The sequence below is a fragment of the Schistocerca gregaria genome, chromosome 9 (assembly GCF_023897955.1).
Source record: "Schistocerca gregaria isolate iqSchGreg1 chromosome 9, iqSchGreg1.2, whole genome shotgun sequence".
NCBI classification, from domain to species: Eukaryota; Metazoa; Arthropoda; class Insecta; order Orthoptera; family Acrididae; genus Schistocerca; species Schistocerca gregaria.
The window spans coordinates 164,739,053-164,757,580 of record NC_064928.1 but is presented as its reverse complement, the minus strand read 5'-3'; the positions used below and the strand labels follow the sequence as shown (position 1 = coordinate 164,757,580).

The 18,528-nt window shown below is 40.6% G+C and overlaps 1 protein-coding gene across 1 annotated transcript in view; it reads right to left on the bottom strand.

The window, feature by feature from the left end:
• Positions 1 to 4,660: 4,660 nt before the first annotated feature.
• The window catches only part of LOC126292255 (brachyurin-like), a 273,321-nt gene continuing 259,453 nt past the window's right edge, over positions 4,661 to 18,528 (bottom strand). The window contains exon 9 of the mRNA XM_049986153.1: positions 4,661 to 4,928. Within this exon, the coding sequence (XP_049842110.1) occupies positions 4,761 to 4,928 (168 nt within the window). The 3' untranslated portion in view covers positions 4,661 to 4,760. The remainder of the gene's footprint in view (positions 4,929 to 18,528) is intronic.

The following is an 18,528-nucleotide window of genomic DNA, read 5'->3' as shown; positions in this document are numbered from 1 at the left end:
CCCTGTTCTGTCAAGCTCTAGTGGAGAACTTAGGTTAGATTATTTCGTTTTTTGACATTGTATTATTTCCTTTTTAAGTATTATGAAGGTGTTAGAGAGTAGTAGGAAACTCCACGTTCTGACAGTCCCTTTTCCACCTACCCAGGTCAGTATGTAGCAAATAAATACAAAAGAAAATTAACAAGACCTTAATCCAAAGTGCTGCTTTACATACAGTAACTTTCAGTCCTTTGAAGTCTCTGTCTTAATGTCTCCCCTCTCCTGATAGCCTGTAGTGTCACATTCTAGCCGGCCAGTGTGGCCGAGCGGTTCTAGGCGCTTCAGTCTGGAAACGCGCGACAGTACTAAATTGGTGATCCCTCGATGTCTCAGAACATGTCCTACCAACCGATCCCTCCTTCTAGTCAAGTTGTGCCATAAGCTCCTCTTCTCCCCAATTCTATTCAATACCTCATTAGTTATGTGATCTAACCATCTAATCTTCAGCATTCTTCTGTAGCACCACATTTCAAAAGCTTCTACTCTCTTCTTGCCTAAACTATTTATCGTCCACGTTTCACTTCCATACATGGCGACACTCCATACAAATACTTTCAGAAACGACTTCCTGACATTTAAATCTATACTCTGTGTTAACAAAGTTTTCTTCTTCAGCAATGCTTTCCGTGCCATTCCCAGTTTACATTTGATATCCTCTCTACTTCGACCATCATCAGTTATTTTACTCCCCAAATAGCAAAAATCCTTTACTACTTTAAGTGTCTCATTTCCTAATCTCTCAGCATCACCCGACTTAATTCGACTACATTCCATTATCCTCGTTTTGCTTTTGTTGATGTTCATCTTATATCCTCCTTTCAAGACACTGTCCATTCCGTTCAACTGCTCTTCCAAGCCCTTTGTTGTCTCTGACAGAATTACAATGTCATCGGCGAACCCCAAATAGCAAAACTCCTTTACTACTTTAAGTGTCTCACTTCCTAATCTCTCAGCATCACCCGACTTAATTCGACTACATTCCATTATCCTCGTTTTGCTTTTGTTGATGTTCATCTTATATCCTCCTTTCAAGACACTGTCCATTCCGTTCAACTGCTCTTCCAAGCCCTTTGCTGTCTCTGACAGAATTACAATGTCATCGGCGAACCTCAAAGTTTTTATTTCGTCTTCATGGATTTTAATACCTACTCCGAACTTTTCTTTTGTTTCCTTTATTGCTTGCTCAATATACAGATTGAACAACCCTGTCTCACTCCCTTCCCGACCACTGCTTCCCTTTCATACCCCTCGACTCTTATAACTGCCATCTGGTTTCTGTACAAATTGTAAATAGCCTTTCGCTCTCTGTATTTTACCCCTGCCACCCTCAGAATTTGAAAGAGAGTATTCCAATCAACTTTGTCAAAAGCTTTCTCTAAGTCTAAGTTTACTTAATAAGTGGAAATTAATTTTATTTCTCGAAGTCATGCTAAACTGCAGTAAACAGGTTCTCTCAAGGAGATGTTGCCACAGCCACAAACGAAAACAAACGTGTGGGATAAGTATGAGGGTCGTTTGAAAAGAAAAAGAAATACATACTTAATTTTTTTAATTTTTCAATGTAGTTTCCTTGTAAATTAATGCACTTTTTCCAACGATGTTCCAGTGCCTTGATTCCATCTGGAAAATGAGTTACCTCCAGGCCTGCAAAATAGTTGTCAACTTCGGCTATGAATTCTTAGTTTGAAGTGAATTTTCGTCCACGAAGAAAAACTTTCAGTTTTGGGAAGAGATGGAAGACTGACGGAGCCATATCAGGTGAATATGGCGGGTGTCGCAACCGTTCGTACCTTAGATCGTGTACTTTTGCCATGGCGATGGCACGTGTGTGCGGGCGTGCATCGTCTTGATAGAACATGACTTTGTTCGTTGCTAAACCTGGCCTTTTTTCGCGTATCTTTTGGTACAATTTGTCCAGAACGTTAGCACAGTATTCTCCAGTAATTGTTTGCCCAAAAGTAATCTACAAACAGAATCCCCTTAACAAACCAAAACACTGATTCCGTGACCTTTCCCGCCAAAGGAATTGTCTTTGCTTTCTTTGGTAGCGGAGAATCAGCATTTTTTCACTGCTTTGACTGTTGTTTTGTCTCTAGATATAGTAGTGCACCCGAGTTTCGTCTGCGGTCACAAACCGGCGCAAAAATTCTTGTCCGTTTCTCCTAAAACGGGCCAAACATTGTTCCGATATGTCCACTGCCACGCGTTTTTGATGCCGCGTCAAGAATCGCGGCACCCATCTCGCAGTAACTTTCTCATTTCTAATTTTTCATGTGATGTACCCTTTCAGTTGACATCTGGCAAGCGTGAGCAATTTCACGAACTTTCAATCGGCGATCCTCCATGAACGTTTTGTGCACTTTTGCAATGATTTCTGTAGTACTGACACATCTTGGCCGACCACTGCGCAGATCATTAACTAAGCACTCCCGACCAAATTCAAATTCATTTATCCACTTGGCAACAGTTGAATATGAAGGAGCAGAGTCCCCCAGTGTATTCTGGAAATCGGCCTGAATGTTCTTAGCTTTCACTCCTTTCTTCACGAAGTACCTAATCACTGCTAGAATCTCGATTCTTTTCCATCTTCGCAAATCACAACGCGACAACAAAACAGAGCCACGTCACCGCCACGGCTTCTTCCAAGAGCACTGACTTGGTAGGTGTTACAGGCAACAGTCCAATGAATATCGCGTGGAAAACTCATAGAGTTAATTTCTCTGGAGTGAGAATTCACATGCGCAGAACAGATTTTGTGTTGTCAACATACATTGCCGGCCTGGTCACGTGTTCTCGGGACGTCGTGTGTTTGTCCGTGTAGCGCCCTGTATATTTAGAATGTCACTACATCTCTAGTACAGGCGTTTTTATTTAGTAAGTCTATGGTACGGACGGATTCTTTTCGTACGTCTCGTGGATTATTGGCATATGTTGCGCAGACAGTTTAACAGTATCCATTTGATACTGGGAATAAACCAGCTACGTAACTTTTAAGGGCAAGTGATATTGCATTCTGCTTCTTTGCGATAGGTGTCACAGTTCAGATGCACTCGATTTTTGGTAGTTTTCAGTATTGTACGGCACTTTATAGTATTACAGAGCCTGATGTGTATTTTTGCAGTGATAGTCTTGCAAAACGACTTGACAGTACGCTAGTATTTTTGCAAGTGTCCGAAAAACACCGAATTTGCCACACATTGGCGATAATATCCCTGCTAATTCGTCCTTTTTTCTGCTATTTCTACGTATTTATTTTCTCGTTTCTGCGACCTAAAGGACAATGTTTCTTACTGGTGACATTTTGAAGTATTTATTCAACGCTTTTTACGTACTTGCTCCCAGTTTATTAAATAAATAGTAGACTGAGTAAGAAGGGGGGGGGGGGGAAGGCGATCGGAGAAGAAATGTACTGTAAAGCAAATACAGTTGGTCATGTAACAGTCAACCCATGTGACACCGTTAAAGTGGAAAGCGACACAAATGAAAGAGTTTGGGGACATGTTTACTAATATTTTACGCTTCTTAATCAAATGGTGAAGAAAATAAATTGAAGGTAAAATACACCAAAGAAGATGAACGTGTACTTTGATTAGCTACCTTCAGTCACACACGTCCAAATTTTTCTCCGTTTAAACATTCCTCTTCAAAGTGTTTTGAACATACCGGTACTTTGGAATATTTTGTGGGGACAAAATTACTCCTCCTTATTTTCTGGAGCCACATCTTTAGTCGCTGTTCATCCTTCGGGAAACTAAAATATAAATGACACATAATCATTCTCCGTGTCCTAGACACACTTAACATGGTCTCCTACTGTAACGTTATAGTAAACAGAAAGGTTTGGGCACAGATACTATACGAAGACAATTACGGACTCCCACTCTATTGAATTTATCTGTCTCCCGTCTTTCAAATCTATATACATAATCGACAAGTCACTGATAAATGCATGGAGGATAGTATTTGCTGAAACAACTAACCATTCCCTTTCCTGTTCCACTAGAAAATTTACGAGGGCAAGCGACTGTTTGTAAGCTTTCTACGAGCTGTGATATCTATTATACAGTCATAAAACCGTAGAAAAATAGGTCTGCAGAATCAAGCCTTAACTATAATGCGTCTCGAAATTTTTAAACATATACAGTGTCTCTTACTAATATGATAACTATAATTAGAGCTACATGTTATGTACCCATGAAAAGTTACTATCCCTCCTTTAACATATTTTTATTTGGATTCGTAGCAACAACAGTAATTCACTATCGCTATTACACTATCAACAAACAGTGAAAACACAACAAAAACTCTTAACATTATAAACTTCAAACTCTACGGAAAGCACACACGCATACGAAGTCCCGAAAACACGTGACAATCCTGGTTTAATGTTGACAACATGCGCAGAACGCAATGCTCACTCCAGAGATATTCACTCTATGGGAAAACTCGCTGCGCTAGTATTGACCTCTCGTGGTGATTCCGAGAACTTTTCAAACCATCCTCATGTAAGTTACGTTACAATCGGCATGTTAGTTTATTTTGTAAGCTGGAAAAAAAATTAAAGTAGGATGTGTATGTTACACAAGGACGGCGGAGGATAGAAGAACTTTGTGACACATGCTTTTGTCAGTTATTACATGTCATTGACCTGATTTATTAAAATTTTATTTAAGATTCGTCGTACTTGTAACAAACAAGTTAAATTCGCTGCACATAGTTGCTCATTGAAATCCGGCGGTTTTCTTGATCCAGTCGAGAACGGAGGTGACTCTGGTGTAGCCGGCCGGCTGACCAGTCTCCTCGCAGCCTTTGACAGAGACAAAGCTGGCCACGCCGATCTGCTTGTAGCCTTTCTTAGTCTTCACGACCAGGGCGCTGCCGCTGTCGCCCTGCAATACAGACAGGTATTTGGGAGCTGAGTGTACAAACACTGGCGGGTTTTATGGAAGACTTCGAGAAACCTCGGAAGTCTGCGTGGTTATTCAGATATATAGACTACACTCTTGTTTACGAACTTGCAGCATGCTGGTGTAGCTTGGGTCAGTAATTTGTGTTAATCAGTAGAACGAAAAACTAGTCCAAGGAGCAAATTTTTACTTTCTATTCGTTCGATAGCTAGTTTCGGGCCGATACCCATTTTTAAATCGTCGTAACATAGTCGGAAATGGCATTTCCGAAGATGTCAAAAATTTACAATGAACATTTACAGTGCATACAGATAACTCCCATTTTCCACCATGTTATGATGATTTGATAATGGGTATCGGCTCGAAACTACTCATCGAATGAATAAAAAGTAAATATTTGCAACCTGGACTCTGTGACGAAGCAATATGGGATCTCTTTACCTCATGTTTTGCCATCTGCCTCCTTAAATTCATTTTGTTTCCATTTTTGCCTAATTACCATTAACATTCATGAGTATAAACTGCATTTCCATAAAAGAGAAAGATTGGCCCTCATTCTTAAGGAATACGGCACCAGGTCTAGTTTTGTTCTTAGTTTTGTGTACGTAATAAATTTCCTAGTTTATTTCGAACATTCCTAGTTTATACTTTTTGTTTCAGATCATTATAGGGTGAAATGAGTAATTGTTTCGTGCCATAGATTCTATTCATGTAGTATAAACAAATATAATTTCTGTAGTAATTATAAACATTTGGAAGAAGAGCTACTAGGGTTCTTTAAAGCATTTATTTGGCTCTACTCGAAAACATATTAACAATGCCAGCCATTAATTAATTCCAAAATAATTACCACATTTGTCAAAAGTATTGTCTGTATAACTATATCTGTTAATTTCATTATTTAAACAAATAATTCGGCCTAACCTTTGAGGTAGAAGGAACTGTTAAAAAGAATGAATTTTTCGATGTATTCAGTTAATTGAAAGAGTTATGTTTTAATTGTAATTTCTGTAACTTATACATCGAACAATGCATAGTTTCAATTCCTATTAGGACCGATTTTTGGTCCCAAAAAAGTCAGTCCGCAGCCGTTTTACAAACGTGAAACATGTATTGGTTAGATTAACAACAATGCATTACTTAACGAAGAAATAAGTGTAACACAAATAGACCATGAGCTAGAACAATTAATGACAGTGTCTGTGTAATTTATTTGAAAAATAGTGTCACACGTACCATCTTATTCTGCAAGAACTGTGAACTGTGTGGTTAGGTTTTTACTGCTCATAGCTGTTCGACAGCAGACTATTGTAGCAGTATACTGATGTTGCCTGCAACCTGTTAATGAGGGTTATCAACATTTACCAATAGTGAACTCGCCATATAATTGTGTATTTTTTTTTTTTTTTGGGGTGGGGGGGGGGGGGGTTGTGAACAGTGAAAGTGAAGAACTGTGAAACGCAACTGTGCAACCGTCGGTTACATCATTTACAATAGTCAGTGGTTGGATTCCCAACCCCCAGTTTTCAGCCAGTACAACAACGCAGTACGTAGACACGGAGGAAATGAAGCGGGCGAACGTCGCAACTGGTTTTTCGTTCTACTGGTACTTTTGTTGTTTGATCTCATGGCAGTAAGAATTTGAACAGTTGCTGTACAACACCTGAATTCAATCCACCCAAATATTCGTTTCACGGTGGAGACGGAAGAAGAAGGGCTGCCTTCTATTTCTTAATGCCTTTGTCAGAAGGGAGGTTCATGATACCCTGGGACACGTTGTTTATAGGAAGCGTGCTCACATTTACTTTTTTTTGGCAAAAACAGAAGAAACCAAGGTTTGTTTGTCTCACTTATTGTGGTGTGGCCTGCACGATATCAAAGTTCCCACTCTGTGCGAACGAATAGCACATGGCATTGCAAATTTTTTACTAAACTTCTTAACTATGCTTTTTTTCTTAAAGGCTATTTTAATTTTATGTTGGAACAAAACGTGCATTTGCGTGTAGACATAACCGCAGTGTTACACACAAATGACAACACACATCAACCGCCAACAAGACTACTTAAACTTTGTAGTCTGTCTTCCCTGCCCACAGAAACCGCTAAAATGTTATAAGAATAAGTGGGATAAGAGTCGATCCAGCACACCTCAGTGCAAGAAATTGCAAAATTTTTTTGCTTTTTAAATTAGAAAGATAGTGTCAAGAATTCCAGCCGACAGGTGTGCGTCTACTGTTAACTGACAACAAAGAAACAGGTTGCAATGAAATTAAATTATTCTGCATTGTCGTTATTTGATACCAGAGTTACTTCGAGTAATCCGAGTTTGTCAGTTCATTGCTCCGTGTTTAAAGGAGAAATCTTTGTGCACGTGGTCCGTGTTTAAAGTAAAAAGCTTTGTGCTCATGTGCGGTGTAGTACGATTGGAAATGGATACAGTCCTTCTTTCTTTTCTTTTACAAATGTTTTTCTTTTGTTTTGACTGTTGGTTGACAATTTTGTAAGTCCCTTAAAACGAATAACAGTGGAAAAAGCAAACGTGCAAAATTAAGTGGGGCGGCATTTCGGAAATTATCGAAGGAAAGCCGAGAACGAGATGTTCAAAAAACGCTTGGCGGCGTAGATAAATTTTTCGCAAAAAATGTTGCTGGATTGACTTTGAGTTCACGTAGTATGGATGATATGTCTGGCACTGCAGCTGTTGTGAAAGAAGTAAATACAGACGAAACAAAAGTTAAAAATGAAGAAAAGCAAATTGGTCCTGATTTCGAGTTTCACGAAAAACTAAATGTCGACCCAGACGTTACAAAAAGAAATAACCTCGTTAGTGACGATCCTGTAGAATGTTGTGTCAATGAATCAACAATCTACATTCTCTTACAACGTGGCAAAACTGTAACGGTTATTTTTCTAATTAAAGAAGATGAATAGGTGATAAAACCAGTTATTTGAATAAAAATGTATTTTACCATAAACTTTTAAATGGTAAATCAACTTTTTTGCGTGATTTTCTAGTATACTCCTGTAGCTACGGTGCTGTTTTTGTGCATAATGTAAATTGTTTGGAGGTAAGGCCGCGATTACTACTAATGGTATTGCAGATTGGAAAAATATTTCTAATATTTTATTTCATCATGGGAATTCACTTGAACACAAAAATTCTGAGTTATCACACTTAACAAGAAAAAGTTACTTGGAACAATAGATTAACCATTTCGAGTCATATGCTGATACAGAAAAAATGTACTGGCGCAGTGTGTTGAAAAGGGTGTTTTGCAGTAATGAAGAAGCTAACAAGTCGTGGACTTCCCCTACGTGAACACGTTGAAAGAATCCATTCATTATATAATGGTCAATTTATGATGTCTCTTGAACTTCTAGACGAGTTTGATCCTTTTCTTGCAGAGTACACTGAACGATATGGAAATCTAGGGCAGGGACATATAAGTTATCTTTTTTCAAAAATCTGTCATGAAAGAATAGAGCTTCTTTGTGAACGAATAAAAAGAATTATCATAAGTGAAATAAAACAGGCAAAATATTTCTCTATGATAGTAGATTCTACTTCGAATATTTCACATAATGATCAATTATCTTTCATATTAAGATATGAGAACAAGAATGGTGAACCTGTTGAACTTCCCTTCTGTTTTTACCAAACCAGGGACACAAAAAAGTACGAAAATTTAGCTAAGGCCGTACTAAAAATCCTGTCTACAAATTCCACTGATATTACTGACTGTAACATAACAATGCAAGCAATATGTCAGGAACCTACACTGGTTTGTAGGTACGCTTAAAGAACGAAATCCGAAAGCGCATTATGCGCCTTGTGCAGCACATTCTTTGTACTTATTCGGCACTAGTGCTGCAAGCTGTTGTCGGGAAGCATATTCATATTTCAATGTAGTGCAGAATCTTTATAAGTTTTTCTCTGCTTCTACCCAGCACTGGAACAAACTTCTTTCTTTCATGAAACCAGTAAGCGAAACGGTGAAAAGCTTATCAAAAACACGTTGGTCAGCAAGTGAGGAAGCGTGTGTAAGTCTATATGAAAACTGGGATGCCATTATCAGTGCCCTCACACATATTGCCAACAATACATTTGAAAAATCACTTGTGCGAAATGAGGCTTCAGCTTTATGGAATTAACCCAGCTGACTAGAAACATTACTCATGATGACAGTTTGGATGGACATATTCCAGAGATTTAATAGTGTAAATATGAAATTGGAAAGTGTAAATATTGATATTACACTAGTGCATGAATTATATGAATCACTTGTAGGATTTATTGCATCTATTCGTTCGACTATTATGAAAATAAATCCATGGAGATTGTGACTGATATATATGAATGCACCTATAAAAGATCACGAAAACGCAAACTTCATGATGACGAAGAAGCGGACTCTGAAGAAGTTTTTCTGACTGGGAGGGAAGAATTTAGAATCTAAACATTTCTCCCAGTACTCGACAACTTCTACGCCGAGTTAGTGAGGAGGAAGGAAAGCTATAGAACACTGTTAGACTCCTTCACAGTTTTCAGTTACCTTAAGAACAGTTCACCTGACGATATTGCTGAATGTGCAGCAAAACTCCAAGCGTCATATGACACGCATTTAGAGCCTTCCTTCCCTAGCGAATGAGTACATTCCGCAGAACTTTTGAAATCTTTTGAGATTAGTGATATACAAGTTGAAATGAGTAAATTTTTACGAAAAGAGAGTTTACAGTCCGTATTTATGAATGTTCACATTGCTCTTGGAATATTTCTATGTATAGCACTTAACAGATTGTTCAGTAGAACGCTCGTTTTCGGCCCTTAAAAGACTGAAATCGTACCTACGTTCTACGTTGTCTGAGGAGAGATTGAATGCCTTGTCCGTTCTTCACATCGAAGCTGACCTCCTAAGTGATAACCATCTGAATTATGAAGATAAGATCGAGTTTCCTGCCGTCAAAGCCAGACGCAAACTTTGCTGACTGCTGAGTTTGTTTATTTATTCATATTACTTTTAAGAAAGTTAAGATTGTAATGTGATTTTTATTATAACTTAGAGCACATTCATTGGATTTACGAACTACGTAGTACGTGTTTATTTTACAGTGGGCGATGGCAGAACGTGGAACTAAACCTCGTTTACGTGCAGACAAGACCGAAGGCGCCCGGCAATACTAAACAATACTTAAATGACCCAGGCCGCTCGGCACTGTACAAAATGGTTCAAATGGCTCTGACCACTATGGAACTTTACTTCTGAACTCGTTAGTCACCTAGAACATAGAACCTAAGGACATCACACACATCCACGCCCAAGGAAGGATTCGAACCTGCGACCGAAGCGGTCGCGCGGTGCAGACTTAGCGCCTAGAACCGGGCGCTGTAGATTCAAGTCATACTGATACTGTAGTATATCACAACTGTTGCGTATTCTTGGTGTCATCTGAAATGTATAGTGGAAATATACGTTATCGGAGAGTACGCTCAGATGAAAAAGTATTAATAAATAACGTACTTCAGTTCTGTCGGTAAATACGTAAAAGCTTTGCTGATACTGTTAAAAAGAGCTATGGTGAGAGCAGTAGCTGCAGTACAAAACTGTTCAGAAGTTACATGGATTAAAGGTATTGTGTACACTTATTATGCAGCATCTAGTTACACACATCCTAATGCTTTACACGTTAAATATTAGATTATCAAACCAATTTGATTTTTCCACACTAGTCTGTAAAATTATGTTATAGCAAATCCAGCTCTGTGTTAGTCGCCTGTATTTAGTTATTAGTTCGTGCACCGAAATCTCTATTTCATTTTCATTTCTTACGCTTTCCTATAAATTCAAGTATTAATACCGAACGTGTTTTTTTTTATCTGCTTACACATTGAAGTTATTAGATCGTAAAACGACAGTTTAATTTTAAACGCATCTCTGTTAAAGTACGTATTAATTTCTAACGTATGACACGTTCGCTTCAGTTTTTAGAGGGTAACAGAACTTTTTTATTTTCATTTTCAACGGTATCGTGTGAAAGAACATATTAAAAGTGAATCTATAACAAAAATCCGTTGTCTCCTACACGCTCTGCTGAATTTTTAGGCCATTAAAGAATAGCTATTTTCCTTGTGTTCGTTTCCGTTGTCTTTCGACGGAAGAAGTGTTAACGCAATGCAGTTTTAAGTTCGTTTTATCCGCTGCCGTACACCCCAAGTACAGTTCCTATTACTTTTTGATTGAGCACTACTAGACATTGATGCGTCCTTCAGATCAATGAATAGCAGAGTACGTCAACAGCTCATAGCGCTCCCACCCGAAACAGCAATTGTGAAGTTCAAAATGGTTCAAATGACTCTGAGCACTATGGGACTAAACATCTGAGGTCATCAGTCCCCTAGAACTTAGAACTACTTAAACCTAACTAACCTAAGGACATCGCACACATCCATGCCCGAGGCAGGATTCTAACCTGCGACCGTAGCGGTCGCGCGGTTCCAGACTGAAGCGCCTAGAACCGCTCGGTCACACCGGCTGGCAACTGTGAAGTGATCGGGTAATAGTTATTATTTAAAACATGGCGTGCGCATATAATATGGTGTGCCTAGGGGCGCAAAATTTTTAAAGCCACCACTGTCCACACGAAAACTACCCAAGCGGGAAAAAAAAGAAAAATTCTCTCTCTCTCTCTCTCTCTCTTTGCTCCAGTCCTGAACGAACACACACACACACGCAAGCACACTTACACAAACCAATCACCACGAACTCCAAATACTCTTCAAACTCGAGCCACAAAAACACGTAATGGCGGAGAAAACCCTGTATATGTTTTGAAAAATCGAAGAAAGTGCAGTGTCAAGCGACCATAGGTTACGAAATCAGCCTATTCACTTCACTAACAACATATGAGAAAGCACTACGACATCAAAACCGTATGCTACACACAAAAAACGCGTTAAATACTTATTTCCACTTGTAAATGCACAATAAATAGCAAAATCAAAATTACGTTTTGCTATTTACAAATGAAAAGTTGTAGATTGTGTAGTAGACTAGCTACCAACATAAATGTCCAATATCATCATGTAAGATATGTAAACCAATGCATAAATCTAATCTTTTGCCAATTAAGCTATAAACTGAACTTTGACATGATGTTATAAACAAGACAGTGCATCAGATCGTTAATACAGTTAGAAAACTGCGACGGAAGCAAAGGGAACTTCAGAGCAAACATAAACATAGCCAAAGCCTTGCAGACAAGCAAAAATTACTCGAGGCGAAATGTACTGTGAGGAGGGCTATGCGAGAGGCGACAACGAATTTGAAAGTAAAGTTCTGTGTACTGACTTGGCAGAAAATCCTAAGAAATTTTGGTCTTATGTCAAAGCGGTAGGTGGAGCAAAACAAAATGTCCAGACCCTCTGTGACCAAAATGGTACTGAAGCAGAGGATGACAGACTAAAGGTCAAAATACTAAATGTCTTTTTCCAAAGCTGTTTCACAGAGGAAGACTGCACTGTAATTCCTTCTCTAGATTGTCACACACAATACAAAATGGTAGATATCGAAATAGATGACAGAGGGATAGAAAAACAATTAAAATCGCTCAAAAGAGGAAAGGGCGCTGGACCTGATGGGATACCAGTTCGATTTTACATAGAGTACGCGAAGGAACTTGCCCCCCCCCCCCCCCCTTCTTGCAGCGGTGTACCGTAGGTCTCTAGTAGAGCGTAGCGTTCCAAAGGATTGGAAAAAGGCACAGGTCATCCCCGTTTTCAAGAAGGGACGTCGAACAGATGTGCAGAACTATAGACCTATAACTCTAATGTCGATCAGTTGTAGAATTTTGGAACACGTATTACCTTCGAGTATAATGACATTTCTGGAGACTAGAAATCTACTCTGTAGGAATCAGCATGGGTTTCGAAAAAGACGATCGTGTGCAACCCAGCTCGCGCTATTCGTCCACAAGACTCAGAGGGCCATAGACACGGGTTCCCAGGAAGATGCCGTGTTTCTTGACTTCCGCAAGGAGTTTTATACAGTTCCCCACAGTCATTTATGAACAAAGAGCATATGGACTATCAGACCAATTGTGTGATTGGATTGAAGAGTCCCTAGATAACAGAACGCAGCATTTATGAACAAAGTAAGAGCATATGGACTATCAGACCAATTGTGTGATTGGATTGAAGAGTTCCTAGATAACAGAACGCAGCATGACATTTTCAATGGAGAGAAGTCTTCCGAAGTAAGAGTGATTTCAGGCGTGCCATAGTGGAGTGTCGTAGGTCCATTGCTGTTCACAATATATATAAATGTCCTTATGGATAACATCGAAAGTTCACTGAGGCTTTTTGCGGATGATGCTACAGTATGTCGAGAGGTTGTAACAATGGAAATTTGTACTGAAATGCAGGAGGATCTGCAACGAATTGACGCATGGTGCAGGGAATGGCAACTGAATCTCAATGTAGACAAGTGTAAAGTGCTGCGGATAGATAGAAAGAAAGATCCTTTATCAATTAACTACAATATAGCAGGTCAGCAACTGGAAGCAGTTAATTCCATAAATTATCTGGGAGTAGGCATTAGGAGTGATTTAAAATGGAATGACCATATAAAAATATTCGTCGTAAAAAGCAGATGGCAGAGTGAGATTCATTAGAAGAATCCTAAGGAGATGCAGTCTGAAAACAAAGGAAGTAGGTTACAGTTCACTTGTTGGCCCACTGCTTGAATACTGCTCACCGATGTGGGGTCTGTACCAGATAAGGTTGATAGAAGAGATAGAGAATATACAACGGAGAGCAGAGGGCTTCGTTACAGGATCATTTAGTAATCGCGAAAGCGTTACAGAGATGATAGATAAACTCCAGTGGAAGACTCTGCAAGAGAGACGCTCGTAACTCGGTACGGGCTTTTGTTGAAGTTTCGAGAACATATATTCACCGAGGAGTCCAGCAGTATGGCATATTGCTCCCTCCCACGTATATCTCGCGAAGAGACCATGAGGATAAAATCGGAGAGATTAGAGCCCACACAGACGCATACCGACATTCTTTCTTTCCACGAACAATACGAGACTAGAATAGAATGGAGAACCGATAAAGGTACTCAAGGTACCCTCCGTCACGCATCGTCATGTGGCTTGCGGAGTACGGATGTAGATGTGGATCTCAATTGTGAACTATGAAGAAGCGATGTATAATATTTTTCAAAAATTTCTCATTCCCAATTGTAAATATTACACTACTGGCTATTAAAATTGCTACACCACGAAGATCACATGCTACAGACAAGAGATTTAACCGACAGGAAGAAGATGCTGTTATATGCAAATGATTAGCTTTTCAGAGCAGTCACACAAGGTTGGCGCCGGTGACGACACCTACAACGTGCTGACATGAGGAAAGTTTCCAAGCGATTTCTCATACAAAAACAGCAATTGACCGGCGTTGGCTGGTGAATCGTTGTTGTGATGCCTCGTGTAAGGAGGAGAAATGCGTACCTTTGATAAAGGTCGGATTGTAGCCTATCGCGATTGCGGTTTATCGTATCGCGACATTGCTGCTCGCATTGGTCAAGATCTAATGACTGTTAGCAGAATACGGAATCGGTGGCTTCACGAGGGTAATACCGAACGCCGTACTGGATCCCAACGGCCTCGTATCACTAGCAGTCGAGATGACAGCCATCTTATCCGCATGACTGTAACGTATCGTACAGCCACGTCTCGATCTCTGAGTCAACAGATGGGGACGTTTGCAAGACAACAACCATCTGCAAGAACAGTTCGACGACGTTTGCAGCAGCATGGACTATCAGCTCGGAGACCGTGGTTGCGGTTACCCTTGACGCTGCATCACAGACAGGAGCGACTGCGATGGTGTACATAACGACGAACGTGGATGCACGAATGGCAAAACGTCATTTTTTCGGATGAATCCAGGTTCTGTTTACAGCATCATGATGGTCGGATCCGTGTTTGACGACATTGCGCGCGGTGAACGCATATTGGAAGCGTGTATTCGTCATCGCCATACTGGCGTATCACCCGGCGTGATGGTATGGGGTGCCATTGGTTACACGTCTCGGTCACCTCTTGTTCGCACTGAGAGCACTTTGAACAGTTACATGAAACCCTACATTTCAGCAGGTCCTATACGGGCCTTTCTGGATACAGAAAATGTTCGAATGCTGCCCTGGCACAGAAAATGTTCGACAGCTGCCCTGGCCAGCACATCTTCAGATGTCTCACTAATTGAAAACGTTTGGTCAATGGTGGCCGAGCAACTGGCTCGTCACAATACGCCAGTAACTACTCTTGATGAACTGTGGTATCTTGTTGAAGCTGCATGGGCAGCTGTACCTGTTCACGTCATCCAAGCTCTGTTTGACTCCATGCCCAGGCGTATCAAGGCCGTTATTACGACCAGAGGTGGTTGTTCTGGGTACTGATTTCTCAGGATCTATGCACCCACACTGCTTGAAAATGTAATCACATGTTTGTTCTAGTATAATATATTTGTACAATGAATACCCGTTTATCATATGCATTTCTTCTTGGTGTAGCAATTTTAATGGCCATTAGTGTAGACTAATGAGTCAAAACATTATGAGCCCCTCTTAAAAGCTCGTTTGTCTGGTTTTGAAACGACATACATCACTGGTTCTGTGTATCATTAGGGGTCCGACAGTTTGTTGGCAGGATTGTGGAGGTATGTGGCATTAGATGTCTACGCACAGGTCACGTAATTCGCGTAGACAACGGGCCGCTGATCTGCGTATGCGGTAATGGCGCCCGACAGCAACCGTGATGGATTCCATAGGATTTACATCAGGCGAATTTGGTCGTCGCGAAATGAACGTGAGTTCGCTATGATGCTCCTCAAACCACACTAGCGCGGTTCTGGCACCGAGTCACAGACAGTTATACTGGTGAAAGATAACATCGACGTGGGGGAAGATATCAAGCATGAAGAGATCCAGGTGGTTTGCAGGTGTCAGCGTGACTGCGATCACTGCCACAGGTCCCATGCCCAGTAGAATAGCATAATACTATTCCCACCACCCTGCGTCTGTAGCGCGCTGTACGTTTCGTGCCGCCGTTCACCTCGATGACTGCGTTTACGGAGACGACCGTCGACCTAGTGCAGCAAAAATGTGATTCCCCCAAAGAGAAGACACGTTTCCATTGATCGACGGTCGGGTCTCGACGGTCCCGAGCCCACTGAAATCGTAACTGACGATGTCACTGGGTCAACGTCTGAACACTTAGGTGTGGTATGCTGTGGAGTTCCATGTTCAACAATATACGATGAACAGTGTTCTCCGAAACACTTGTGCGTTCACCAGCATTGCGCTCTCTCGGCAGAGATGCCACATACGACCCTGTATCCCACCCTACAGAGCAACCAAGTCTTCAGATTCCACGTTCTGTGAAGAGTCGTGGATGTGTAATTTACCTGTCCTTGTACCTCTTTCCATAAATGTCCATGACAACAATATGTAAACTCCAGACGAGGTTCTGCGTTTTCGAGATTCTCATTCACAGGCTCTGCGTAATAATAATCTACCCTTTGTCAAAGTCACTTATCTTCAATGGATTTCCCAGTTTACAGTCCATATCTTCGCTGATGTAATCCCAAGTCCGTATCTGCTCCGCTTACTTACTTTTGTCACACTTAGGGGTGGTATGCTGTGGAGTTCTATGTTCAACAATGTACGACGAACAGTGTTCTCCGAAACGTGGGTTCACCAGCGTTGCGCTCTCTCGGCAGAGATGCCACATACGATCCTCTATCCGACCCTACAGAGCAACCAAGTCATCAGACTCTACGTTCTGAGAAGAGTCGTGGATGTGTAATCATTTAGCACCTAGTGGTAATTTACATGTCCTTCTACCTCTTTCCATAGATGCACATGACAACAATATGTGAACTCAAGATGAGGTTCTGCGTTTTCGAGATACTCATTCACAGGCTCTGCGTAATAATAATCTACCCTTTGTCAAAGTCACTTATCTTCGATGGATTTCCCAATTTACAGTCCATGTCTTCGCTGAGGTAATCCCAAGTCTGTATCTGCTCCGCTTACTTACTTTTGTCACAGTATCACATGCCTGCAGCGGCACCAGGCGTCATCCGACGTTGCGGTGGGTAACCGTCATTATGTTTTGGCTTATCAGTGCACTAACTGTTCGAGAATAATCTTCGTATGTGTTCACTTCAATAAATCTAGACGTGATCCCCAATACAACTGTTTTGTGAAAATAAATCAATTGTATTACTCTCTGTTTACGAACCTCAAGCTGGTGCACCTGGCCCTTTTGTCTGTTACTAATTGCAAATGCTAAAGTAAGGTATAATTTTTTTACAGTTGATTATATTTTTTATTTTTCCAACTTCTAGCTATAAATAATTCAATCAACACCGAAAATGCTTGTCAGTATGGATATCAACAAAACTGTCAATTTAAAGTCCCAAAGATGAAATGAATCAAACGATTTCATTTCCCTTAGTTTCTGTCAATGGTACCTGTTGACGCTGACATATTAATAACAGTTGAAAACTCCAAATATTAGCTCTCACTCGAAGCTGGATCACATAATACGTTGGTAGATTATAAGTGCATCCAAGAAGACCACGTGACACAGCTATCGATGGTAAATTTTGTTAGTTTCATAAAATAAATTGTTTTAACTGTTGTGGTTGGCAGGAGAGCCAACACAGGGTTACTAAAGGAGGCCGAAATGCACGGGTTTTAGCTCACGCAGGCTGGCGTGAGATCTGGAACATGACAAGGGAATTAGAACTGAGAAAAACGGACGTAGCTGGTGGAATACTTAACTTTAATCCATTAATGACGAACGTCGCTCTTGACGGTACATGATTGACAATATCAATAGAAACTGATAATGGCGCCTTACTAGGTCGTAGCAAATAACGTAGCTGAAGGCTATGCTAACTATCATCTCGGCAAATGACAGCGTAGAAGTCAGTGAACCATCGCTAGCAGTCGGCTGTACAACTGGGCGAGTGCTAGGAAGTCTCTCTAGACCTGCCGTGTGGCGGCGCTCGGTCTGCTTCACTGATAGCGGCGACACGCGGGTCCGACGTATACTACCGGACCGCGGCCGATTTGAAGGCTACCTCCTAGCAAGTGTGGTGTCTGGCGGTGACACCACATTAACTTTAATCTATCACAAATTTGCATTGCAAAAAGAATTTGCGTATCAACAATTGATATATACAGTGACGGAAAAAAATATCGCAGCACCAAGAAGGAGTTGAGCGACATAAACGAAAGTTGATAAACTTGTTTCTACATCTGAAAGATGATATTTATTAAAATTTAACGCTAGTCGTGTAAGTTTGGCGCTAATAGCGCCACTATGGAGATGCATATCAGGTATACCTATATACACGCTGTAAGAGTCGTGAGCGTTGGTTGCCTTTGGTAATGGACGTCATAAGTTGATGTTAGTCAACAATGCCTTTAAGGCAACAAAGATGCCATTATGAACATCACACTGAGATTTGAACGAGGTGGTGTAACGGGGCTACGAAAAGCTGCATGTT